At 41.2% G+C, this 26,062-nt stretch overlaps 4 protein-coding genes and 1 long non-coding RNA gene across 5 annotated transcripts; 3 read left to right on the top strand and 2 right to left on the bottom strand.

The window, feature by feature from the left end:
- Positions 1-3,592: 3,592 nt before the first annotated feature.
- On the top strand, positions 3,593-8,212 carry LOC4325021 (peptidyl serine alpha-galactosyltransferase). The gene is made up of 8 exons (XM_015783171.3): positions 3,593-3,970; positions 4,437-4,607; positions 5,039-5,282; positions 5,394-5,594; positions 5,712-6,184; positions 6,261-6,425; positions 6,570-6,813; positions 7,267-8,212. Exons 1-8 carry the CDS (start codon positions 3,669-3,671, stop codon positions 7,909-7,911), a joined length of 2,445 nt encoding a protein of 814 aa, XP_015638657.1. The 5' UTR covers positions 3,593-3,668; the 3' UTR covers positions 7,912-8,212.
- Positions 8,213-8,932: 720 nt separating this feature from the next.
- On the top strand, positions 8,933-17,244 carry LOC4325020 (structural maintenance of chromosomes protein 2-1). Its single transcript, XM_015765404.2, has 21 exons — positions 8,933-9,375; positions 10,248-10,928; positions 11,015-11,158; positions 11,240-11,530; positions 11,661-11,846; positions 11,944-12,108; positions 12,204-12,263; positions 12,494-12,556; positions 12,677-12,768; positions 13,170-13,266; positions 13,676-13,792; positions 13,875-14,093; positions 14,598-14,738; positions 14,838-15,005; positions 15,102-15,286; positions 15,367-15,460; positions 15,540-15,628; positions 15,758-15,983; positions 16,346-16,420; positions 16,568-16,712; positions 16,830-17,244. Exons 1-20 carry the CDS (start codon positions 9,058-9,060, stop codon positions 16,682-16,684), a joined length of 3,528 nt encoding a protein of 1,175 aa, XP_015620890.1. The 5' UTR covers positions 8,933-9,057; the 3' UTR covers positions 16,685-16,712; positions 16,830-17,244.
- A 289-nt stretch (positions 17,245-17,533) lies between these two features.
- LOC4325019 (uncharacterized) lies at positions 17,534-19,879 on the bottom strand. The gene is made up of 4 exons (XM_015765407.3): positions 19,747-19,879; positions 18,628-18,735; positions 18,227-18,291; positions 17,534-18,037 (listed from the first exon to the last, which is right to left on the bottom strand). Exons 1-4 carry the CDS (start codon positions 19,849-19,851, stop codon positions 17,890-17,892), a joined length of 426 nt encoding a protein of 141 aa, XP_015620893.1. The 5' UTR covers positions 19,852-19,879; the 3' UTR covers positions 17,534-17,889.
- Positions 18,908-19,485, bottom strand: LOC136354892 (uncharacterized). The gene is made up of 3 exons (XR_010738750.1): positions 19,349-19,485; positions 19,182-19,268; positions 18,908-19,049 (listed from the first exon to the last, which is right to left on the bottom strand). It is a non-coding gene; the product is annotated as an uncharacterized lncRNA (long non-coding RNA).
- A 393-nt stretch (positions 19,880-20,272) lies between the features above and the next one.
- Positions 20,273-25,648, top strand: LOC4325018 (uncharacterized). The gene is made up of 12 exons (XM_015765406.3): positions 20,273-20,626; positions 20,752-20,880; positions 21,142-21,336; positions 21,505-21,552; positions 21,646-21,774; positions 22,327-22,454; positions 23,260-23,370; positions 23,827-23,935; positions 24,014-24,132; positions 24,758-24,911; positions 25,115-25,259; positions 25,388-25,648. The coding sequence occupies exons 1-12, from the start codon at positions 20,507-20,509 to the stop codon at positions 25,462-25,464; spliced, it is 1,464 nt and encodes a 487-aa protein (XP_015620892.1). The 5' UTR covers positions 20,273-20,506; the 3' UTR covers positions 25,465-25,648.
- The last annotated feature ends 414 nt before the right edge of the window (positions 25,649-26,062 follow it).

Raw genomic sequence — 26,062 nt, 5'->3', positions numbered from 1 at the left:
TCTCGAAGGATAAGGCTCTTGGACCCTTGACCTGCCTTGGTTGAATAAGCACTGATCCTAGCCCCCAGTCGTGAAGTTGGAAAGTTAATTTCCGATTACACGGCTTGGTTAATACGCACGGCGAGAACTCTTACACGACCAGATCTTACATGGTCTTTCGTCTCTGAAGGATCCGACAAGGCCTTATCGGCTCTGGGCGTCCCCAGCCGAAGATCCCTTAGGTTCCTCGGAGGCCTTGTCAAGACGGCGTAAAGGGACAGTAGGATAGGTTTCAACGCTAGGTGTCGTCGTGGTAAGGGATCTCTGGGTAAAACACTTGGCGATATTGTGTACCTGCTATCAACTTTGTTGAAATAGAGGTAGTAGGAGAATCGCTACACCGCTGGTCGAGGACCAGACAGTAGTTGTAACTCGACCACTTGAAGTGGAAATAATGGGAGAAACGCTACATCGCTGGTCGAGGACCAGGCAGTAGTCGTAACTCGACCACTTAAAGTGGAAGGTCGAGGACCAGGCAGTAGTCGTAACTCGACCACTTAAAGTGGAAGGTCGAGGACCAGGCAGTAGTCGTAACTTGACCACTTAAAGTGGAAGTAGTGGGAGAAACGCTACGTCACTGGTCGAGGACCAGGCAGTAGTCGTAACTCGACCACTTAAAGTGGAAGTAGTGGGAGAAACGCTACGTTGCTGGTCGAGGACCAGGCAGTAGTCGTAACTCGACCACTTGAAGTGGAAATAGTGGGAGAAACGCTACATCGCTGGTCGAGAAACCAGGCAGTAGTCGTAACTTGACCACTTAAAGCGGAAGTAGCCGGAGAAACGCTACATCGCTGGTCGAGAACCAGGCAGTAGTCGTAACTTGACCACTTAAAGCGGAAGTAGCCGGAGAAACGCTACATCGCTGGTCGAGGACCAGGCAGTAGTCGTAATTCGACCACTTGAAGCAAATGTACGAGAGATCACTACGATCAACTGGTTGAGAACCGGTGAGTAGGTGTCCCTCGATCATTTGGAGTTGTGGTACGAGGACCGCTACGCTGCCGGTCGAAGACCAGTCGTAGCTGTTCCTTAACCATCTGAAGTCATGGTGCGAGGACCGCTACGCTGCCGTAGTCGTACCTCGACCATCTGAAGTTAAGGTGCGAGAGCTTGCTACGTACTGATGCAAGAACCAGTAAGCGAGCGGAATTATCTCCCGAACACCAATGGAAGTTGCGGTGCGAGAGATTGCTACGTACTGGTGCGAGAACCAATGAGCAAGCGGAATTATCTCTCGAACACCAATGGAAGTTGCAGTGCGAGAGATTGCTACGTACTGGTGCAAGAACCAGTGAGCGAGCAGAATTATCTCTCGAACACCAATGGAAGTGCTAGAGATGGTTTATTGCAAGTGTATCTCATGTGGCCAGCATGACTCACGTACCCAACTTATAGCATATCCAGATGTCCGTTCGCAATCATGTCGGGTGATCAAGCCGACGACGTTCGCGAGGAATTATCCGTTAACAACCTTTTCTCGAGTAGTCCAGCCATGGCCGGTGCTATGAGATAGGTCGTCGGTCTTTGTTGGTAGGTTGGGTGCGATAACTCCGCATTTGTCGAGAATGTTCTCGATAATGGAGTGTACTCGACCACAACCTACTCGAGTGCTCAGTTGTTCCCGAAAATTATTTTCTAGAAGGCAAGACATATAGCAGATAATATCGAGTATGTACTCAAAAACTGTGTGGTTCTTCTAGTATTATCAGGATATAACAAGCAGATTAAATATCAGACATTATGTAAACCGTAAACAAGCATGATTTATACAGAAAATAACAGAGCGAGCCCCCAGCGTTAGACCGTAGTTGGTTTAACGTCGGAAACATCCGCGCAATAGATATTCTATAAAAGACATGCTCTAGGTAAACATAATAAATTAAAGATCTAACAATGCTGTATGATCTGAATAGGTACGGTAAATTGTATATAAATATTGCGTACCTTTGTACATATATGCCGGATATATCTACGGAACTAGTAGATTAATTTTGAAAAATCAATCTACTAAATCCTCTGTTGATTTGTATTTAGAGTAGACTATATATTGCACAGCCGTGTGTACGCAGCACTGGTGTGCACGTATGTGTTGTACTGCTGTGCATGCAGGGCTTGTATTCCCTCCTGAGTCTTGTCCGAGTCCAAACAAGAGATATTGCTGACGTCACCCCGCGATCCGCGTTGCTGCACCAGTCGACCAGATGCCAATCGGACTTGATCAAAGACAGGGGCTTCGTAGATTGAATTGTTGATGATGATTCTGATCTCGTCGGAAGACATATTCCAGTCGGGTTAGATCTCCACAGCCGAAGTCGTCGAGTAGCTTGTTGTTGGAGAATCCATCTTTTGAACCCATCTTGTCAAAATCCTATAGCACCAAAATCCCCCTACCTAGCGCGCCACTGTCGACGTTTGATGTCTCGACTACGGTATTTGGACAGTATGGGGATCATCGGTGCTAGGATATATGCGAGACTGAGGTAAAAGAGATGGGGACAGGGATTTTTATACAGGTTCGGGTCCCTGAGCGGTCAGGTAATAGCCCTACATCCTGTTGGTCGGAGCCGATGTTGCTTTTTATTCACCATAATCACACTAGTACAATATGTGGGTAACCTATCTAATTGTTGTCGACATGTCGGTCTGAAGGTCTGACTCGTAGTCGACAACAGGGTAGCTTTCCTCCTCGAATCCGTGCCCGGCGAGATCAGAGATAGCGCTTTCGTCTCTCCTGACTGTATCTGGAGACACCGTAGGAGACTAGCTGTGCCTATCCCTGAAGTCGATATCCGGCGGCTTGTCTTGGCGTATGTAGGCTTGTATGTTCTCCCATGTATTGTGTTGGGTGTTGATTGAGGCCGTTGATTGTCTGTGTTGATCGCCCCATGGTGGGTGTCCCCCTGTCCTCCTAGGGGGCTTGTATTTATACCCATAGGTGTCCCCTTGTCCAAGTAGAAGTAGGGAAACCAATATAGATACAATCCGAGAAGTCCTTGTCGTTTCCATGTAGAACTCTGGTTGTCTTTCCTTATCCGGAACTCTCACCATATCTGAAGTCAGTTTCCGTATAGGACATGGTATGTGGTGGGTCCTGCCGAGATTTAATCAACTACTATTAGGTATGTGGTATCTATAACCCTGACAGTAGCCCCCGACTTCAATGCAAATGAATGAATTCATATTCTCGACCGCTGACCATGGAGTAACTGTTATCGAGCTCACGTGACCGTTCTCGGTGAGTTTAGAGATAACGTTATACTTCCTTTATCAGCCTCGTGCGGGCACCGAAAGAGTTTATCTAAGTCAATCTTTGATATCGACCGAGAAAGTACAGAGCGTACGACTAAGTCTCTCGTATTGATAAATATTTAGAGACGTCTAGAGGAAGACAATCGAGCTGGTTGAAAATTAACGGTATTTTCAGCTCTTTGAGGTGGTGGGCTGGTGGCGTATAGTCTTGAACTTACGCCAACGAGGCTGGCTTGCGTATTCCTCAATCCTCGCATTGTCAGTGTACAGTGTACATACATACACAGACGAAACGAGAAAAAACGAACCAGCGCTAAACCGGAGGTCAGCCCAAAGGCGGGATCCAGGCTGCGAGATCCGGCCCCCACCCACCCCCACCAATGGCGGCGGCGGCGGTGGCGGTGGTCGCCGCGCTCCTGCTGCTCTGGCCGTCCCCGGTTTCGTCCGAGGCTGCGGCGGGGGAGGGGCGGCGGCTGCACACGCTCTTCTCGGTGGAGTGCGGCGACTACTTCGACTGGCAGGCGGTGGGGCTCCTCCACAGCCTCCGCAAGGCGGGGCAGCCCGGCGGCGTCACCCGCCTCCTCAGCTGCGCCGCCGACCAGCTCCCCTCCTACCGCGGCCTCCGCATCGGCCACACCCTCCAGGTCCCCTCCTACAGCCGCCACCCACGAACCGGCGATTGGTAACTATCGTCGTTCACATACACATCGCCGTTCCTCATGCATTGCCATGACTTTTTGTTCCTTTATAAGTTGTCACACTTGGAAAATTTCAACCTTCCCTGCCAAACTATCCGTTGATTTATGGCATAGTTTGATTACTATGTGAAGGATGCAAAATGTTTACGATAGGATTTGGGATGAATTACGGAATGGACCTGTTGAATTCTCAGCATGATGTACTTGTGCATTGTGAATTTTGTAGTGTTGGAATGTTGGTTTTAACTTTTGAGGATGATGAGGTGATTTATAGTCAAAGACCTTTTGGAATGAGCTGTATACTGTTGGATGATATGCAATAGGAAAGATCCAGCTGAGAAATATGCGACCGGAAAGATGAGCCTAGTTGGAGAAGTTGTAACTGCACTATAATATGCCTTCTACAGAACGAAAGTGAGCTTACTTTCTCCTGTCATTTTTCTTGCGAAGGTACCCAGCCATCAATAAGCCTGCAGGGGTGGTGCATTGGTTGAAGCATAGTGTGGAGGCGAATAATGTTGATTGGGTTGTGATCTTGGATGCTGACCAAATTGTTCGTGGTCCCATCATTCCTTGGGAACTTGGCGCAGAAAAAGGCAAGCCTGTTGCTGCTTACTATGGGTATGATTTACGCATTCAGTAATCAGCATTAACTCCCTTTTTTACCTCTCTGTAGTATTTTCGTACTTAATCAGAAAAGTTAAAATTTACATAACATGATTTGGATATTGCGCATTCACCCTTCATCTTGTAAGATACCTATGTTTAGATACCCATTTGTTAATTCAAGTTCCATTTGCCTTTTGTACAGTACACGCCATACTTCTTTGACATCCTTATTTCTAAACGTGTTAGAACAGCAATAAAATAAAATATTGTCTAAAGTTGCATTGTGACTGTAGGCAAGTTTTATATCAATCATTGCATTTCACTTATGAGAAGACCAGTTGTGTGTGCAGTATCTTTCCTCTATTGGATCAGGTCATCAGTAGCTGCATAGCCTCTATTGTTGCATGCTTGCACTAGGCTTCTAATATATTTTATCTTTCTAGGTATTTGAAGGGCTGTGATAATATCCTTGCCCAGTTGCACACTGCACACCCAGAATTTTGTGATAAAGTTGGTGGAATTCTTGCAATGCATATTGATGACTTAAGGGCTCTCGCCCCTCTATGGCTTTCGAAGACCGAAGAAGTGAGGCAGGATAAGTCTCATTGGTCAACTAATATTACCGGTGATATATATGGAATGGGTTGGATCAGTGAGATGTATGGGTACTCATTTGGTGCTGCAGAAGTAAGCTCAGTTGCTCGTCTCCTCTATGCATTATTGCCAAAGTAAATAATCTCCACAGGATGTGTTTTATATGATCCTTCCTGCACCTTCCTTACTTGTTCCCTTGAACAGGTAGGTCTACGACACAAGATAAACGATGACATAATGATTTACCCAGGCTATACTCCAAGAATTGGAATTGATCCTCTTATTCTGCACTATGGTTTGCCATTTAAAGTTGGGAACTGGTCTTTCAGTAAGTTAGAACACCATGAGGATGGAATAGCTTATGATTGCAACCGTTTATTCCCTCCACCTCCTTTTCCTAGAGAGGTAAACAATATTCCCAATCATATTTTTTATGTTCTTTTGAAAAGAATATTTTTTTATGTTTTTGTTTGTAGTTAGTTTAACTGTATGAGGCTCTTTAATGTTGCGAATGTTATATAGGTTGAGATGATGGAATCTGACCCGAACGTAAAGCGTGGATTATATCTAAGCATTGAATGCATTAACACCTTGAATGAAGGTCTTGTGTTGCATCATGCATCGGTTGGGTGTCCAAAACCACAATGGTCAAAATATCTGAGTTTCCTTAAGAGCAGACGGTTTTCAGAGCTTACAAAACCAAAGCATTGGAACGGTCAAACGATTGAAAATAGAAATATTGTGCAACATGTTGCATCCTTGAAAGAAGATCACAAGCTACCAAAAATACATACCCTTTTCTCTACTGAATGTACGCCATATTTTGACTGGCAAACTGTTGGACTCATGCACAGCCTTCGTGTAAGCAGACAACCTGGTAATATTACACGCTTATTGAGTTGTAGCGATGAGGACTTGAAGAACTATAAGGGCCACGACCTTGCTCCCACACATTATGTTCCATCCATGAACAGACATCCATTGACAGGGGACTGGTACAAACTTGTAACTTAATATCATGTCTAATACTTCTGTTCAGGGCATGACCTACGTTCTTCATTCCTTTGCTAGGTACCCTGCAATCAATAAACCAGCAGCAGTTCTCCATTGGATTAGCCATGTAGAGACGGATGCTGAATTCATTGTTATCTTGGATGCTGATATGATAATGAGAGGTCCCATTACACCATGGGAATATGGGGCAAAACTTGGACATCCAGTTTCAACTCCTTATGAGTAAGATTTTGCTGTGATGTTATTGAATTTGTAGCTTGTGCTCAGTTGTTTAGTAATATGATTCCCTGTTTATCAAAAATATCATTGGTTTGGCTTAAAGTACTTGGTCAATCATGTGGTAATATCATCCTTCCTGTGTATCAGATATCTCATTGGTTGCGACAACATACTTGCAAAGATACACACTCGCAATCCGTCTGCATGTGACAAGGTTGGTGGTGTCATTATCATGCATATAGATGATCTCCGCCGTTTTGCCATGTTATGGCTGCACAAGACAGAGGAAGTTCGTGCTGACAAAGCTCACTATGCAACAAACATTACTGGTGACATATATTCGTCTGGCTGGATAAGCGAGATGTATGGTTACTCTTTTGCAGCAGCTGAGGTATGTTTAGTTGTGATTTATCAGCTCAACATTCAAGGCTGTGCCTTGAATCCTTCCACATCACACTACAAGCTATACTCATGCAAATGTAATGCAAGCATTTGACATTTTCAGCAGTTACTATTAACGCAATATCGCCTTTATACTCCTTCCATCCCAAAATATAAGAACCTAGTTACTGGATGAGACATCATAGTATTAGAATATGTCCCATCTAGTTTTAGGGTTTTATATATTGGGACGGGGGTAGTAAGTTCTAGGGAGTTATTATGAGTAGCTGCACTCGTAAATTATACAATATGGAGTAGTAGTAAACTAGTAATGTAGTATGGCTCAGCTAGCATTTGGCTTACATGTTCTATTGTTTCAACTAATAAAATTATGTCATCAGCTAGCCCCTGCTCATTGCTTTATCTTGTCAGCTGACACATTCTTAATTCACTTGACATGCAGCTTGGCCTGCACCACATTATAAGGAGGGACATATTGATATATCCAGGCTATGTTCCTGTACCTGAAGTACATTACAAGGTTTTCCATTACGGGCTGAGATTTGGTGTTGGTAATTGGAGCTTTGACAAGGCTGACTGGAGAAATGTTGATGTGGTAAACACGTGCTGGGCCAAGTTCCCTGAACCACCTGACCCAACTACTGTCATGAAAGAAGATCAAGCTGCACGGGAGAGGGATCTTCTCAGCATCGCGTGTGGGAGGGCTTTGAACAAAGCTCTATATTGGCACCACAAGAGCAGAGATTGCCCTCGACCAAGCCCAGTTGATGGTGCCTCTAAGAAATTCCAGAAAGTCACAGCCTCCAACGATTTAGGAGGAGGAAACACGGAGCAGTCATTCATACATAACATTAAGCAAAAATCCCACATTGATGTGGCTAAGCTGAAGCCTATCGAAAGAGTTGCAGCCACTATATCATCTGTACATAGAGCAAGGAGGCTAGCTAGATCTTCAAGGATCTGGATAATTGCTGTCTGGGCAGCATCAGTTGCAGTGTTCTTATTGGTGATCTCCATGTTTTTCACTGATCGAAGGAGAAGTGTTTCGAGATCGAGGATTTCCAGAAGCCAGAAGGCCCACGTCTGACTACAAAATAAACAACATTGCGATCATGAAATGTATTCCTCTGCCAATACAGTACATAAAGGGGTAGAGTTTGGGAGCTCTAGAGGCTGACAACACATCTGTAATTGAAGCCATCAGAATTAGCTTTGGAGACATGTAGAGTTGCATGTTCACTTTTTTTTTTGACAAGTTTGTGTTCGTAGATAGCAAATTTTGCTACCATTGGTGTTGTATTTGATTTATTTAGTGTTCTTAACATGATGTAAACAATTATATGTTGCAGTTCTCTTTGATAGAAACAATCATATGCTGTTTTTATGGAGAGATTCAGTGATATATGTGATTGACCAAACATACAGGTACAGTAATTTGATTTTTTACGGAATAGAATTTTATTACTTAGGTCTTGTTTGGTACAACTCTAGATCCATGATGGATTCAAAAGTTTGTATGTTAAATTATACTACATCCGTTTCAGGTTATAAGATGTTTTGACTTTAGTCAAAGTCAAACTACTCTAACTTTGACTAACTCTATAGAAAAATGTAGTAATATTTACAACACCAACATAGTTTCATTAAATCTATAATTGAATAAGTTTTCATAATATATTAGTCTTGAATTAAAAATATTACTACTTTCTTTTACAAAATTAGTCAGATTTAGAATAATTTGACTTTGACAAAAGTCAAAACGTCTTACAACCTGAAACGGAGGGAGTAGCAGTTTAAAATTTATATTTTATTTAAAACAGAAATAAATGATTTATCTAAATGTTATTAATGAAATCGTAGATTCATATCTTTGGATTTGTGGAGTTAGAAGTACTCAGTTAAATCTTGGATCTGGAGCTGTGCTAAATAAAGCCATGTCAAGATATGCTGATTTTTTTTTTGCTTGTAAAAAAAAAAATTCCGGTGTGCGTAAAGGATATCACCTAGTAACAGGCTAAATGGCTAATACGCGGCCCATGGAAAAAAAGTCCCATAAGATAATCATACAGCCCACTAGTATATAAGACACCACCTCACTCGACTCGACCGCGGCCGCGGCATTTCGAATTCCCAACCCCGAAAATCCCCACGCCCCGAAAATTTTTCGCGCCCAAACCCACCAAACCCTAGACCCACCTCCGGCCGGCGACGCCGCCGCCGGCGGCCGGCGAGGATGCACATCAAGGAGATATGCCTGGAGGGGTTCAAGTCGTACGCCGGGCGGACGGTGGTGTCGGGGTTCGACCCGCTGTTCAACGCCATCACCGGGCTCAACGGCTCCGGCAAGTCCAACATCCTCGACTCCATCTGCTTCGTGCTCGGCATCACCGACCTCCGCCAGGTGCGCGCCGCCTCGCTCCAGGAGCTCGTCTACAAGCAGGGCCAGGCCGGCGTCACCAAGGCCACCGTCTCCATCGTCTTCGACAACTCCGACCGCTCCCGCTCGCCGCTCGGCTATGAGGATTCACCCGAGATTACCGTCACGCGCCAGGTCAATATACCTTCCCGTTGCTCTCGTTCTCTATGCTGCCTTTTGAGAATTTCTTCTGTGGTCGTGCGTGTTTGGGCTCCTTGGGTGGATTTGGGGAGGAATTCCATGGATTCCGTTAGAGTTTGGTCCTCACGAGTTCTCCAAATTGACGCTGTTTATCGGTTTATATGTTGGTCTTAGAGGACACTGTGCTTTGTGGTGTTACTGGGGCACGGAGAAGATGGATTTCAACATCTGAAGATGAATTCCGAGTTTTATTTTTAGTAATTTGGTACTACCACGAGGTGGTGCTGATTTAGGTCGTTGTTAAGTGTGAGGCCTGGTCCCCTGAGACTATTTTAGAGGCTTACTTACAATTTTGTGCGACTAAGACTTACCGTGGGAATGGGTGAAATGGTTGATTCCAGGGTTTAAGTGAATATATGTTGTGTTGGCTTCCTTGAACTCAAGGCGAGCCTTGGTGGTTTTGGACTACGAAAGTTTGAACACGGAGTTAGGCTTTCAAAATGATTTTAAGTTTTTTTCCCCTTTACTAAAGCTATGGCCATCTAAGCTTTGAGTTGATCAATATGTTGATTGAGGAGTTAAACTGGGTCTTTGTGTTAGTTTTTTTTTTTGTGGACAAAGATATGATTCTGGTAGATTGCAAGGAGTTGTGATTTGTACTGTATGGAGCTGGATCAAATCTAGGAGTAATTTACCTGTGATGTTAAATACTTTGCTTCTCAATAGGCTGACAACTAATTCATAAACCTCTATATCATTCTGCTTCAACCGATGCTACTTTCCGCATTTTGATGTCTCCTAATTGATGTAACAAGTGCATCTCATTCTTGTATAACTTACTAATGTACTGTTCCTTACATTTGCAGATTGTAGTTGGTGGGCGAAACAAGTATCTTATCAATGGCCATCTTGCACAACCTTCCCGAGTGCAGACTCTTTTCCATTCTGTGCAGCTAAATGTGAACAATCCCCATTTTCTAATTATGCAAGGACGCATAACAAAAGTGCTGAACATGAAGCCTCCAGAAATTCTCTCCATGTTGGAAGAGGCAGCAGGTACAAGGATGTATGAAATGAAGAAGGAAGCTGCTCTGAAAACACTCGAGAAGAAGCAGAATAAAGTGGATGAGATTAATAAACTCCTTGATGAAGAAATCCTTCCTGCATTAGAGAAGCTTAGGAAAGAGCGGTGTCAGTACATGAAATGGGCCAATGGCAATGCTGACTTAGATCGGCTCAAAAGATTCTGCATCGCTTATGAGTTTGTTCAAGCTGAGCGAGTGAGAGATGGTGCACTCAATGATGTCAAACAAATCAGGGCAAAGATTGTTGAGCTGGATGAAAGCACAGAGAAGCTAAAATCAGAGATACAGGAAATGGATAAGAACATATCTAACTTGGCTGCTGAAAAAGAAGCTAAACTAGGTGGTGAGATGAAAACTTTGTCAGAGAAAGTGGATAAGCTCTCACATGCACTTATCAAGGAAACTTCTGTGATGAATAATCAAGAGGAAACAATAAAGTCAGAGGAAAAGGGTGCTGAAAAGGTAACTATATGTTGATGACGCTCACTATACAGGTTACATTTATTTCAAGTTACTTACAAGGTGTACATATACATATTCATTTATAGATTCTCAAGAACATTGAAGACATCAAAAGATCTATAATTGAGCGGGACACAGCTGTAAAAAATGCAGAGGATGGTGCAGCTGACATGAAAAAGAGAGCAGATGATCTGACAAAAGAGTTGGACGAGAGTGAGAAAGAATACCAGGTACGCAAACGTTGACATGCCATATTAGCTAATAGCCTCTTGACTTTATGTAACATGGGATATTAAATTCTCCTTTTCCAGGGTGTACTAGCAGGAAAAAGCAATGCAAATGAAAAGAAATGCCTAGAAGATCAACTAAGAGATGCAAAAGCTGCTGTCGGAGAGGCAGAATCTGGACTAAAGCAGCTGACGACAAAAATAAGCCATTCTGAGAAGGAGCTAAAAGATAAGAAAGCCCAGTTGGTATCTAAGCGTGATGAAGCTACTGCGGCTGAGAATGAGCTGAAAGCTAGGGAAAAGGACTTGGAAACTGTCAAGGCATCCATGCAATCTGTAAATTATGAAGAAGGACAGATGGAAGCTTTGCAAAAGGTATTTATGAATCTAAATAGAAAGCATTACTTTGGTATAAAAGCTACCAACTAGAAGTGCCTTACAGATAATCTAGACCATGCTTGTGAACAGCGTCTCATTACTCTTGTTGTGTTATGATCATTCCCAGGATCGATCTATTGAGTTAGACGCCGTCCAGAAACTGAAGGACAAAATTCGTGCTCTCTCTGGTGAACTAGCAAATGTTCACTTCAATTATCGAGACCCTGTTAAGAATTTTGACAGATCAAAAGTGAAAGGAGTAGTTGCACGGCTTATCAAAATAAAGGATAGCTCAACTGCAACAGCGCTGGAGGTTTGTTTCTGTAAATTTTGCTACTGAAATTAAAGTTTTCTTTCAGTGAAGGTGCTGGTCTATCTGTATTAGTTCAAACTATAGTCAATTGCTGCAGGTTGCTGCTGGTGGAAGGCTATACAATGTGGTTGTTGATACTGAAACCACTGGAAAGCAACTCCTACAAAATGGAGATCTCAAAAGAAGGGTAACCATCATACCATTGAATAAGATCCAGACAGGTACCATACCTGAGAGAGTTCGGCAGGCAGCTCGTAGACTGGTTAGTGCTTCATTGGGTTACAGTTGTTTGATATACTAACCTTTGGTTGTAGATGACTTATCTAAAAAATCAACTGCATATTAATTTGTATGTAGGTTGGAGCTGAAAATGTAACATTGGCTCTAGAACTGGTTGGCTATGTTGAAGAAGTAAAGGTTGGTATTTTATTGTAATATTTGTACAATTGCGTTGTTTTGAAACAACAGTCGGTTGGGATGTTCTTGCCTGCTAGATTCAATTTAACCTAATTTTAATGCTTCAAAGGTTTTTTACAATCAGTTTTAGAAGATCATTCTCCCTTGTGTACCTTTTCTTTCATTAGATCGTAAGTCCCAGAAATTCCATGCTTCTAGATCTGACTATCTAATAAATTTCCTTATTGCAGAATGCTATGACTTATGTCTTTGGTTCAACATTTGTGTGTCGAAATATGGAATCCGCGAAAGAGGTAATACTGCATTCAGGAAATTTTTTTGCTTCAGTTTTTACTGAGGGCTGTCAATTGAAGTATGATATATACGTAAAATGTTGGTTCCTATTGTTACATTTGATTCTGTTCTTTCCATAGGTTGCATTTAACAGAGAAGTTGGCAGTACAAGTGTGACCCTTGAAGGTGACATTTTTCAGCCCAGTGGCCTTTTGACTGGAGGTAGTCGCAGGCAAGTGCCAGTTATAACTTTTTTTTGCTTGCGTATTGTTTATACCTGGTTTATGCTAGTAGAATGTGGTAATTGTGTTCCCTTACTATAGTGTCCAATGCTTTTATGTGAAGAACAATGATTTCTCCAGCATCGTAAGCCTTTTAGGATAATCTAGGGCAGAAATGTAAATTAATTTCTCCATTCCTCTGTTCGTTTGTGCTTGGTCATATTCAGAACCTGGGACATGGGTGACTGTCTTTGGTGTATTACAATGTACTATTTATGTACTTCCTGGAGATAAACTCAATGGCTGTCTGATATTAAAATGAGTACTGTGAATTAGTATTTATTGTACTGACTGATATGATCAGATAAACAGATTCTTTGTTTGCTTTTGTTTATTGATTTTGTTGATGCAGAGGTGGTGGGGACTTGCTAAGGCAACTACATGAATTAGCTAAAGCTGAGGCTGATCTTGCCAATCATGAGAAAAGACTTTCTGTTATTGAACAAAAGGTATTAACTGAATTCATTGCAACCACTTGCTGCCTACGTACTTCCTACTTCCTTTTGAACTCAGGACTCTACCAAAAACTCAGGACCTTGTCAAGTGATGCTATATCACAGTATATGCAGACTTGCTGCTAACCACATAATAAAGAATCCATTCTAAAGTTTTTATTTTGCCACATAACAATGCCGTCACATAAAATTTGGTGCCATTATACATGATGGAGAAGATCATAAGAGAGAAATTTCATTTACAGTGCTATCATTTACCTTCAAACTCATCAATACATCCTAAATTATCATGCATATGCTACTTTTCTTAGTCTAGTGTCAGCTTGGTGGCTACTAAGCTACTGTTTATTACAAATTTAAATTTGTTTGATACATGTGAATTTTAACATGCCCTGTTTTCCAGATTGTGGTGCTTTTGCCTCTGCAGAAGAAGTTCACAGAGTTGAAATCACAGTTTGAACTCAAATCATATGACCTGTCATTATTTCAGAACCGTGTTGAGCAAAATGAACATCACAAGGTATCAGCTTACCTCATCAGTATGGATACCAAACCCCTTTAAGCTTTCAGTTGGATCAATAATTTTTCTGTTTGCAATTCAGCTAGGTGAACTTGTAAAGAAACTTGAACAAGAGCTTCAGGAATCAAAGCAAGAGCTAAAAGCAAAGCAAGCGCAGTACGAAAAATCTGTCTCTACTGTTTCTGAGCTAGAAAAGACCATCAAGACTTATGGCAGTGAGCGTGAAGGTAGACTCAAAGCTCTGGAAAGAAAAATCAAATCATTAAAATCGGAGTTGCAGTCCATGTCGAAGCAACTAAAGGTTGGTTTTCTGTCTTGCTAACCAGAAGTAACTAATTTACAAATATAGCTTAATGATGTTCTCTGGGGAGTATTTTCATTTTTTTCCTTCTTTTTTTTCCCTGCTAATTCCTAACGAACTTTTTTTTTAAAAAAGAAAAGAAATCTGAAATGCAGTCCATAGGATAGTTTTGTTGTCTCTTGATATGTATATTCAGTTAGATAAACGTATCCTACTGCTTACTTTGAAGATTCTGAATTTCATTAATTTCCATTGATCAACCACTGGGAAATTGTTGAACATACATTCAAGTTTGCATGGTACCCTATGACTGATTTTGGTATAGAAGCTAGACAATTGCATCTAAATATGGAAAACTCACATACTTTTGAATTTCTGGCATGATATTGTTCATGGCTTCATTCTTTATTTCTATTGTCTCTTGTCTTTTGAAGTGTAATCTTGATTATTGATTATTCAATCTTTAAGACATCTCTTGTTTTCCATTTCACTAATTTGCAACAGGCCCATGAAAGTGAGAGGGAGAGGCTTATTATGGAGAAAGATGCTGTTGCCAATGAGCTTGCCATGCTTGAAGAGCAACTGACAACTTCAAAAGCTCAAATTGCCGCTATGACTGAAACTTTGAATAGGCATCAGACCAAGGTAGTGATGTATGCTGTATAATGGTTTCTTTGTTGGGTTGTTACTAGGCTCTGCACTGCATTCATTAAAGTATTGTGCTGTGTTTCACTCACCATGCAGGTTGCTTCCATAAAGCAAGACTATGATCAAGCTGAATCTGAGCTCAACATTGGGCGTTCTAAACTGAAGGAATGTGACTCACAGATAAATAGCATGGCCAAGGAGCAGCAAAAACTGCAGCAGCAACTAAGTGATTCAAATGTTGAAAGGAAGAAAATGGAAAACGAGGTAACTGTTGGTTGTAATCTCTGCTACATATTTCTGCTTTATAGGTGAAGCAGACCTTTTATTTTTTTTTTCTAAACAATTGCATGTAACATGTAGGTTAAGAGGATGGAGATTGAGCAGAAGGATTGCTCTTCAAAGGTTGATAAGTTAGTAGAGAAGTACAGTTGGATTGCAACTGAAAAACAGTTGTTTGGAAAAAGTGGCACTGATTATGACTTTGTATCATGTGAACCTCATAAAGCACGAGAAGAACTTGAAAATCTCCAAGCTCAACAATCCAGGTACATATGATTCTGAATAGCTTCAATTGGTTAATCTGCAATTTCATCAAGCACAAATTATCAATAACTTTCACATGCAGTCTTGAGAAGAGGGTCAATAAGAAAGTTATGGCAATGTTTGAGAAGGCAGAGGATGAGTATAATGATTTGATGTCAAAGAAAAACATCATTGAGGTGGGTCTTACCTTTTCTAGTGATAACCTAGGACTTACTTTAAAAGCAGCATACGTAAACCTTTTGTTTTCATCTGCAGAATGACAAGTCAAAAATCAAGACAGTGATAGAAGAGTTGGATGAGAAGAAGAAAGAGACCTTGAAAGTCACATGGCTTAAAGTAAACAAGTCAGTATATGAATCCTTCTTTAACTTGTTATTGTTTCCAGTGGCTGCACTTGCTCAGACTCTGTATCGCGGCATTACTTTTCTTTGTAACAGACATTGGTAGATAACCTCTCCTTTCCTTTTGTATAGGGATTTTGGATCTATATTCAGTACACTTTTACCTGGCACAATGGCCAAACTTGATCCTCCTGAAGGTGGTACTTTTTTGGATGGTCTTGAAGTTCGGGTGGCATTTGGAACAGTTTGGAAACAATCTTTATCTGAACTTAGTGGAGGGCAACGGTCCCTCCTCGCTCTTAGTCTTATCCTGGCGCTACTTCTTTTCAAACCTGCACCACTTTATATATTAGATGAGGTATGTTTGCATCCTATTACAACTACCAGTTACCATCATCCACTCTAATCTATCTGGTCATTGGAATACTGTGTGTTAGTTTTGTAATAAGAGCTTCAGGTAGCCCTGCACAGGAAATGAAATCAACAATACCTTTTCAACTATCCAGCTTTAACTTGCGAACATGATTAGTCTTGCTGAATTTCCTACACAATATGGTAAAGAGTAGGGCATAGTACGGGTTAGGAAGAATTGCTACCACATTTCAAGTTGTTACTTTGTTGGCTCTTCATTGTTAACAGGGTTGTTCTCTTGTAAAAGCTATGTCTTGAACTGAAAGTGTCTAAAGGGAAAGAGTTGATGTTGTGGTTCCTATACTGCAGGTTGATGCTGCCCTAGATCTGAGCCATACACAAAACATTGGTAGAATGATCAAGGCGCATTTTCCGCACTCCCAGGTATGTGCCCAGCTTGCTCCAAAGATGCAATCATGTGACAGTTCACAATTCACATCCTTGCACACAATTTACAAATGCATATACTAGGCAAATTTATTTCATCATTGGAGTTCAGGGTTCTGAAAATTGGTGCTACTACATTTTCAGTTCATAGTTGTCTCACTAAAAGAGGGCATGTTCAACAACGCAAATGTGATATTCCGAACGAAATTTGTTGATGGGGTGTCCACTGTGACACGAACGGTCCCTTCAAAGCAAAGATGATTGGATTCATTCATCACTTCGTCTGAAGGTATTCTCTGAGCTCGAAACTCTCTTCCAAACCTAAAGCTGTTAAAACTATGGATTTGCATTCTCACCAAAAGAAATTATGAATTGCCATAACTTATTATTGAACTGCATATTGCAGGAGGATGAAGTCGTTTGTTATGCTCTTTGCTAACTTTTCTGCTGATGCTACCCCCAAAGGGTGTGTTTGGATAATGGGAAATGAGGGATGGGATTGGGATTGGGAAATGAATGAAGGGTTAGGATTAAATGGATGAGGGAGAATGAATGGTTAAGATTTAAAGAGGGGTGGGAAATCATTTCCCTTAGACATTTGCCAAACACTGCCAAAATGTTTCAAGCGCCTCGCTTGTCAGGCCCATAACATTAACGTGACTCAGTAAAATGTTCTAGAACACCCTTACGTTGATGCATCTATCTAGTTCCCTGTATGTATTTGATCTGACAGAATGTAAGATTAACTATTACATTTGTAGTAAATAAGTGTAGCCTTTTATTATTAGAAAATTGGCTTGACTAACTGGAACGTGTCGAAACTCTCGTGTTCCCCTCTTCGAATTGTTGTAGTTTGTTACGATGGGCATGTAAGCCTATCTAGCCTTAACTAGAAAGTCTCAAGCTTGTGTCTAGTATACCTTTTCGTGTCAGCGTCATATTCACATTTATATTCGAACCTATATTCGTATTCGTTTGATATGCCTGTTCGTGTTAACATGTAAGCCTGTGATCACGACTCAAATCGTAGTTTCGTGTACAGCTGCACGGATCACATGGCTCTACGGAGCAACAATTGGACAACGACATTGAGTCATGGAGTCAAAAACATTCCAGCCAATTGAAACGTCGTATGTTTCTTTTTCTCCGTCAGATACACGCGTAGATCTCACGCACTACACGCAGCTCTTTTTGGATGGGCTGAAACATCAGCCTCCAAAACAGCAGCCCTCATTCTTAAACCTCAAAGAATGAACCCTAGAGTATCATCAGTATTCAGTCGCCATTCCTAAAACTGTTACTATATTCAGCAGTTGATTATCTGGTTTCATACATTCTGTATTTCTCGTTCTAGTGCTCTCCAGCATTGGCAGCAGCAGTCATTACTGTTACTGAGACTTGGTACGGAAAGCGTACATAAGTTTTCCTCGTGTCACAATCTGAATCTGAGTGAAGGTTTGTGTTCATCATTTCCTTCTCTGAGGATCCCGGCTAAGACCATGCTTTCTCAAAGTTCTGATATAATTTCGCGTCAGACTGAACTTTTTAGAACCCAGATGATGCAAGTAATCCCATGTGAAGATCCCCGTCTTGTGCAAATCATCAAATAGTATCCTGTGGCACAAATAACTGGTCATATCAGGCGTTGAAGAGAAAAGAACAAAAATCTCTCTTTTTATAGAAGAAAAGTCCAATTGTTTATAAGCGACTAGATGCCACAACCAATTTCCTTATTATTGTAAGTGAAAAATGTGCCATGATTTTTTTAGCATGCAAACGATATTCCCATCATAAGACCCTTACCGAATTCCATAGTTTCCTACTGATTCAGCTGACATTATTCCAACATACCGTCGCCCAAATATAACCTGATCAGGAGTTACAAAGTAAATACATTATAACATTTTCTGTTACAGCAGAGAGCAAAGTCGGAATAAAAAGCATGACTTTGAGAAAGTACTTTTCTATTATATGTATTATTAAGGATTTGTCCTGAGCTTAGTGCTTTAAGGTTTGTAGGACCAAAAAACCAAACAAATGGGTATAGGCAGAATGGTCTATACTCTATAAACAGAAAGTGTACCCCTACAGAAGCAAAATGTGCATAATTTTCCACCCCAGCATAGGTGCGCATAAACCAGACGTTCCATAAGATCAAGTGTATCATGGAGTGATAGAAAATATACTACGTAGCAGAAAATTACCTTCTCACCAGATACTGATATTATTTTGCTGTCAGCTGCTGGACTATGTACTCTTAGAAATTCAGCTGACAGATGGAATGAGCTACCATCAGTGAATTCAACCTCCACCTGTGAAGAACAGTAAATATAGCTCAATAGTCACCAATACCCTGATCAAGGCATGAGGCATCATGCAGCAATATGGAGGAACACCTGTTCAGCAAGATCATATTAATGAGAAAAAATGAAAAGAAAATTATGTCAGTAATTTCTACAATAAAATTGCACATAAACTAGAGCACTTATCATGGGATGGCTATAGCACTTCAGTCAATGTGAGATTTTCATTATTAATTGTGGCTTGTAAGCTCAATCCAATTGTGACTGATGCCATTATGTGTACACGACCAAACAATCACCAACAAATATCTTCAAATTATGTCCTATATTAGCGCACATTAGCAAATTGTATGAAGCAACATGTTAGCAGAGTGCTGATATGTCAGGAAGTTGAGCAGCAGTTACTACATTAACCACTGAACAAAAATGATAAGAACCAATTTCTCGGTACCTACCATGGCAGGAACTTTGACAAGGACATGATCCGAGATATTTGGGATAAAGATGACTGACTATTCGCTGCCACTGATTTGGAGCTCCACCTGGATCGCACGCAAGATTTCACAAGATTTCCAGCACCCAATTGGAAAAATGAAGAGCGGGGACCAATTGTAGTGCTCACTAGCGATTCTTTTCATACTTCGCTGTCTGGTCACCCACGGATGAACAGTATGAATGTATGATGAATTCGCTACATTCCCCGTTGCCGAAAAGAGCAATACTCTCAGAACCAATTCGAGTTCCAGCTAGTCACTTCGCAATCCCATTACTCAAACAGAAGGATCAAGGTAAGTTACAACAGTAAATGAATGGATGAAGTGAAGTCGACGGCACAGCAGCAATACAGCAGGTGGTCCAATGCGGCGATGTAGCGAGTTTGGAACCGAAAGTGCACTTGGCTTCGCGACACCAAACGAAGTACCACCAACCAACAGTAGGAAGGAAGCAAGGAACAGGCAAAGCGCACGGGATCTAAGCGGGAAGAAATTAGCCGCCGAGAGCGGAGGAGGAGGAACTCACCGATCTGGGCGGGTGCAGCGCAAGCTTCGTCAGGCGCGGGGGCTGCGCCGCCGCCGCCGCCGCCGCTGCGGCGTGCATCCGCCGGACCGCCGCGCCCATCGCCATGGCGGCGGCGGCGGAGGAAGAGTCCGGGAGTCCGGACGGAGAGCGAGAGGCCACCTGTCGCCGTGCCGCGTCGGCAAGTTCCGCGAGCACGAATCTCGAGGCCGTCCTTAGTCAATCAAGACCGTCCATTCTCCCGAACTCCGGAATCTCCACGAGGCCCCACCCACCTCTCCACATTCCGTTCCGCTGGCGTCCAAAACCCAGCGAGCTCACGTGACGCTGATAATAGTATAGATAGTAGCTATAAGTTTGGCTACAATTTTTTTCTTCTCTCTCTATTTCTCACTTATATATTTAATATATTTGTCTTAGAAATTGTGTTAAGCTAGCTCTTACATAAAAGCTAACCTTCTTAATTTTTTTTATTACATCTCTCCTCCACGTAAGCTTCTTAATAGCTCCTATTATACTTGCTCTCAGTGGACGGCTCGGCTAGTAGTAGCCACGCACGCGAGGCCGCCCGCGAGCCACATATCGCGTCGCGCCGCGCCGTGCACATCCCCCCCAACCCCACCCCAATCAGGCACAATCACGGCGCGCCGTGGCCGAGGCATCATCCAATCAAGGCGAGGCCACCTCGACCTCGTCCTCGTGCCGTCCGCCCCCTTCGGCGAGCGCGAGCGCGCGCGCGAGGGTGAGAGGGAGGGAGGGAGCAATGCCGCTGGCGCTGGCGCAGCTGCAGGACATCGGGGACCGCATCACCGACCGCCTCCGCCCGTGGAGCCGCTCCGCGGAGTTCTGGGTCCGCGCTGCCGACATCTACACCAGCTACAAGGTGGCGCCGCCTGATCCTGTTCCATTGCTCCATTGGTTGGTGCGCCAGGCGCGCGCGCGCGCGCGCGGGAGGTGTTTGATGATATGGCTCTGAGGTTTTGATGGGGTTTCGTGTGATCGGTTTAGGTGTGCCAGCTGCGCGCGGGGTTCGTCAAGGATGAGGAGGAGCGGGAGGCCATGTGGGAGCAGCAGCACGAGCTTGGTGCCCAGAAGATGTACTCCCTCTGCTCCGAGCTCGGCGGCCTCTTCCTCAAGGTACTTCCTGCTTCTTTTTTTCTCCCATGGATTGTTGAGCTGCTGGTTGTATATAGTCTTCGAGGGTTGGGACTGAAACCTAGATGATTTATTAGAAGGGAATATTTGACAATTCTTGTTGCGATGGGCAGGAGGTAAAATTGACTTATACTGTAGCTGTAGTTGCACCCCTGGTGCCTTATTCATTCATGAATCATGATCGAGATGTACTGTCTTTACTTCCTTGATGTTTGAATGGTCTGTGATACTGGATTTTGACAGGCTGCACAAATTCTGGGAAAGCCCGATTTGGCGCCAATGGCTTGGGTGAAAAGGCTTGTAACCTTGTGTGACAATGCTCCAGCCACGCCCATTGATGTAGTTAGAGATGTTGTGGAGAAACAGTTTGGCAAGAGCTTTGATGACATATTTGAATGCTTTGATGTTGAGCCTGTTGGGTCTGCTTCCATTGCACAGGTTCGTCAGGTCTTCTCATCACCTGTATGATCTGGTGAAACTGTATAACACTGCTTCTTTGCACGATCTATGTCTATGCATATGCAGTTTGGCTCTTTGTGCCATAATACTTTATCTGTAAAGGTCATTCGTGCATGTACTTATTAAGTATTGTTTCAAATCTGCTAGGTGCACCGAGCAAGGCTTAAACTATCAAAAACAGATGTTGCTGTCAAGGTTAGGATTTCAATTTCTTGTTTCATAATTCTTTCTTGTTGTCTCTTATGTTTTATGTGACCTATTTGTCTTTGGCAATCTGGAACTCTCCAGGTTCAACATCCAGGAGCTGAAAAACTGATGATGGTTGACATCCGGAACATGCAAGCATTTGCATTGTTCTTGCAGAAGTATGATATCAATTTTGACCTGTACTCTGCGACAAAGGAGATGGAAAAGCAGGTTTTTATTCAGTTCAATACCAGTGTCTTCTTTTGTTGCTTATCCCATTGCACTTGCTTAAACCTGTTCGAAAACCTTGATAAATTTCAGACCTCTTACGGTATTATTTTCTTGACTTGTACAAATCAGAACTCTATCAGATTTTTTGTTTTTAATCTTCTGTGCCTTTCTGGTGAAATGGAAGATGTAACAAACCGAACCACTCAGGCCATTTGAAATGAAAGAATGAGTAACAATACATGATATGAAATAAACCCAATCATTCAGCTGTTATAAACAAGAAAGGACAAAATATTTGCAGGGACAATGTTATAATCAATTATTTAGGAGATCAAATGTTTGTATGGACTGTTTAAGATAAAATTTAATGTTGTATGTGAGAATATGCCACATGAGTTCCAGTTTAGTTCTGAAGCAAATGTCACCATAAATCATAGACGGTACTGAGAACTAAAAATTGTAAACTTGTCTTTATACAAATATGAATGAGATCAAAACTGTTGATATTAAATCCATGTTTTTATTTTGCATGAACACATCATTTCATCCAAGATATGCTATGAGTTTGACTTTGTGCGCGAAGCAAAGGCGATGGAAAGAATACGAGAATTCTTACGCGTGACCAACAAGAAAAAGCCTCCAGTTATAGTGCCTCGTGTGATTCCTGAAATGGTTAGCAGGTATTGTGCCATGTCTATTCTATGAACAGCATTCATTATTTTGTTAAAATATACCTCTATACCAATTTACTGGTCAATACATAGGCTGCCATCAATCAGAAGAACTCAATTCAACAGAGCATTTATAAATTGTCCATTTGCTAATTGCTTGAGACTTTATTCGAATTAGCATGTTTCTTTTCCTTCAAGAGGGGTTTTCGTCCAATGAGATAATTCTTATCTGCAGGTTCCAGTGCCTTTTCATTGCACAAGGGGGGCGATGTAGGAGTAATTGCCTTACACGCTATTCCCATTGGAACACACACATTTAGCATATACTTTGTAGTTGGCCTGCCTGCCCCAGTCTATGTATTTGCCCACAGTGGAGTGGCATTCTTGTGTTTTGGCCTAAGTCACCGGGAACATGGAACAATCTCGTCTCTCGCGTGTTAAAACCTCAAATAAGTAGCGTCACGCTTTCCTTGATCCCGTTTCTCGACCCATCGATCCGGGAACTTTTGTGACATAGGTTTTGGCTGGTTAAGAATTTCAAATTTGACAAACAGATGACTATCCATCATGTGCATTCCTGATTTTGTATTATTCCTCGTATTGCAAATGTAGGAAATGCTGTGATGTGTATAAATTTATCCACTTGTTGATAAAAATAAGAAGAGTCTTTACTGAGATGCAATGATGCTGATTTGATGATTTCAATTCGTTGAGCCCATCCCCTCATCTATTTCTTTTCAAAACCATCATGCAGGGTTGTGCTATTTTCGTATGAATAAAACAGTATTTTTTTTTTGTTTCTTTGCTTTGTTAGGGAGGTTTTGGTAATGGAGTTCATTGAAGGGACACCAATAATGAATCTTGGCAATGAAATGGCTAAAAGGGGCATTGATCCTGGTGGTAAGATTGCAACAATGGCAAAGCAGTAAGCCCCTTCATCTCGAAAGAGTATGGCCCTCATTTGCTTGGTTTATGAAACCTTACATTAGTTTTGCTTTCTGGAGTATCTTTTTGATGTTTTAACGATGTTGGAACTGTTACAGTAAAATATCATGCTGTCTAGAATAGATCTAGGGATGATGAGTAGGTCGTATTAGTATTTAGTGATTCCATTCATTTCCACACCACTTCAGATGTTTGAGTTGGTGTGGTGATATTTTGTTCTACACAATAGCCCTTGTCCAACCTCTTGTCACATAAGAAGTTCCACAACAACATTTGAACTATTTTTCCTCTACTGGGATAGTTGGTCCCAACCAACTTAATGGACATATGAGCACAAGTTTCTCTAAAAGAAACCTTTTGGTTTATCAGATGTTCTGATTGTTTCTACTTTCCAGTGCTCAGGCCATCTCAGAAAATATTGTTTTTCTTAATGCAGGAAAATTTTAACAGATCTTACACTTGCCTATGGTCAAATGATTTTGAAGGATGGTTTTTTCCATGCAGATCCACACCCAGGAAACATCCTTATCTGCAAGAACACAGAGGCAAGACTTCTCTTTCTCTTCCTTTTTTTGGCAATGGTATTTTCTTGTTGAATATAGTTTTGTGGTGGCCTCTGTTAGGTAGCTTTGCTTGATTATGGACAAGTGAAAGCAATGCCAGAGGATTTACGACTTGCTTATGCAAATCTTGTAATTGCAATGGCTGATGATGATTTTTTGAGGACTAAAGAAAGTTTCAGGTACAACTAATCGCTTGCCTTGTTAAGTGTCATTTGGCCAATTTTATGCAAATTTCTTTAAACAGTCAAGAGTTATATCTATACTGTTTCAAGAAGCCAATGGTGGTGGTGGCAGTGAATTTGCCACTCCACCTCTACACTACATTATTTACCAAGTCCTTCTTGTAGTCCTTCAATATTGCATATTAGTCCCTTCATTTGCCATTATTTTCTTATGTGGTCTCTAAAGTACAAATTAAAATCTAGAAAGGTCTAATATGACTGAGTGCCACATATATTTGTGGTATTAAAGCTAATTTAACTCGCATATATTTGTGGCATGAAAGCTAATTTTACTTATTAGTGCTCCTTATGAGTTATGACAAAAATATGGATGGTAATCTTCGATTAAAAAAAATCACACTCATTTAATTTGTTGTGAACAGTAGTACTAGGACATGTATGATTCTTTTCTGACCGTAGTGAATGCACTGGTGTGCAGGTAGTGAAGTAATAAATAAAAATATGTTAACATATTACATTCATAGGTAGCATAGAGCTTAATGACATGATGGAAAATTCGTTCCTGTGGAATTTTTATTGGTCTCCATTGCTTATTCTTCTTATGGCATTTGAAATATTCCAGGGAGATTGGTATTGAAACATGGAGTATAGCTGATAATGAGCTAGAAGAATTATTTCAATTATCCCTTAGAATGTTTGATACTAGATTACCACCAGGAGTAACTGCTATGTCACCCTTCGCCGAGGATTCTTCACTAAATAAAGTTGGAGTGCAGGTATGGGATTATAATCTAGTAACATACATTTTTTATGTCTGAAACATGTTTTCTATTTAACAAAGCTTCAAAATTTAGAGAACATATTTTCTTCCATTTACTTGCAACCTCTTATGGAGATGGATGGTTTATATTTGTTGGTACTATTTGACTTCCAGAATTGCTTACTAAATGGTGTCTCTATTCTATTCTTTTATTTGAAGAGCTTCCCTGAAGAGCTATTTTCAGTGCTTCGAACTATACAACTTTTACGTGGGTTGACTGTTGGGATGGGCCTCAGATTCTCATGTGCTCAGCAATGGAAGCCTATTGCCGAGGAAGCTTTGTTGAAGTCTGGGAGACTAAAAGGTAACTTTACTTCCAGTTGTTTAATCAGTCTATATCACATTTGGCGTCACATTATCCTATATAAATAGCTAAATGCCGTACTTTCTTGTACTTTTAGATTACTAACTGAGCTTTGTTAATCGCTTCAGCTGCAAGATCAAGAAGGCCGCGGAGAAGTTTTGTCAGGAGACTGTTTTCGAGTGACAACGAGAACCAAGGAACATGATATTACAATTGTTTCATATAACAAATATCATGTATTTTGAAGTGACATTAATAACAGGCTCAAGCCCAATTTTTTATGATGCATATATGCATATAAGACTACACATATTTCCTTTGTGCCATATGGTTTTGACACGATAATACTTTTATATTTTGGAAGGTAGACTCAACTAAACTTGTTTCAATTTGTATTGTGGAATCTTCCTGAGAATAATGTCTTGTTGGAGGTCTTGCAGCTGCTTCTATATTCGGGATTTCTGGGTAGGGTAAACATTGTAATAGGAGTACTATGTTTGTAACTAAAATTCAGAATTAAAAATAAGCAATATTAAAAGAAGAGTTTATATAAGAACACAATATGAGATTAATTAAAATTACAAATAAAAAAAATAAAATCCGAAATTAGAAAAAAAGAAAGAGTTCAAGTAGGAATAAAAAAAATAACTGAAATAAAAGAGTCCATACAAGAGCCAAATATGATATTTATCAAAATTTTGAATAAAAAATAAAACAATCCAAAATAAGAAAATAAAAAAAGATTTCAAGTAGAAATTGAAAATAAAAAATAAGGAATATTAAAAGAATAGCCCATATTGAGC

Source organism: Oryza sativa, chromosome 1, assembly GCF_034140825.1.
Source record: "Oryza sativa Japonica Group chromosome 1, ASM3414082v1".
Lineage (NCBI taxonomy): Eukaryota > Viridiplantae > Streptophyta > Magnoliopsida > Poales > Poaceae > Oryza > Oryza sativa.
The sequence above is the reverse complement of the archived record's forward strand: the minus strand, read 5'-3'. Positions and strand labels throughout refer to the sequence as shown.

What these genes read in the sequence shown, in the direction of transcription:
- LOC4325018 (XM_015765406.3), top strand. Translation starts at nt 20,507, where the DNA reads ATGCCGCTGGCGCTGGCGCAGCTGCAGGACATCGGGGACCGCATCACC. An exon ending in ACATCTACACCAGCTACAAG is followed by an intron (nt 20,627 to 20,751) that starts GTGGCGCCGCCT and finishes TGATCGGTTTAG; the next exon opens with GTGTGCCAGCTGCGCGCGGG. An exon ending in GGTCTGCTTCCATTGCACAG is followed by an intron (nt 21,337 to 21,504) that starts GTTCGTCAGGTC and finishes CAAATCTGCTAG; the next exon opens with GTGCACCGAGCAAGGCTTAA.
- LOC4325019 (XM_015765407.3), bottom strand. Translation starts at nt 19,851, where the DNA reads ATGGCGATGGGCGCGGCGGTCCGGCGGATGCACGCCGCAGCGGCGGCG. An exon ending in TATCAGTATCTGGTGAGAAG is followed by an intron (nt 18,292 to 18,627) that starts GTAATTTTCTGC and finishes ACTCCTGATCAG; the next exon opens with GTTATATTTGGGCGACGGTA. An exon ending in GTAGGAAACTATGGAATTCG is followed by an intron (nt 18,038 to 18,226) that starts GTAAGGGTCTTA and finishes TTTGTGCCACAG; the next exon opens with GATACTATTTGATGATTTGC.
- LOC4325020 (XM_015765404.2), top strand. Translation starts at nt 9,058, where the DNA reads ATGCACATCAAGGAGATATGCCTGGAGGGGTTCAAGTCGTACGCCGGG. An exon ending in TGAATAGGCATCAGACCAAG is followed by an intron (nt 14,739 to 14,837) that starts GTAGTGATGTAT and finishes CTCACCATGCAG; the next exon opens with GTTGCTTCCATAAAGCAAGA. An exon ending in CTCCAAGCTCAACAATCCAG is followed by an intron (nt 15,287 to 15,366) that starts GTACATATGATT and finishes TTTCACATGCAG; the next exon opens with TCTTGAGAAGAGGGTCAATA.
- LOC4325021 (XM_015783171.3), top strand. Translation starts at nt 3,669, where the DNA reads ATGGCGGCGGCGGCGGTGGCGGTGGTCGCCGCGCTCCTGCTGCTCTGG. An exon ending in CCTGTTGCTGCTTACTATGG is followed by an intron (nt 4,608 to 5,038) that starts GTATGATTTACG and finishes TTATCTTTCTAG; the next exon opens with GTATTTGAAGGGCTGTGATA. An exon ending in CATCCATTGACAGGGGACTG is followed by an intron (nt 6,185 to 6,260) that starts GTACAAACTTGT and finishes TTCCTTTGCTAG; the next exon opens with GTACCCTGCAATCAATAAAC.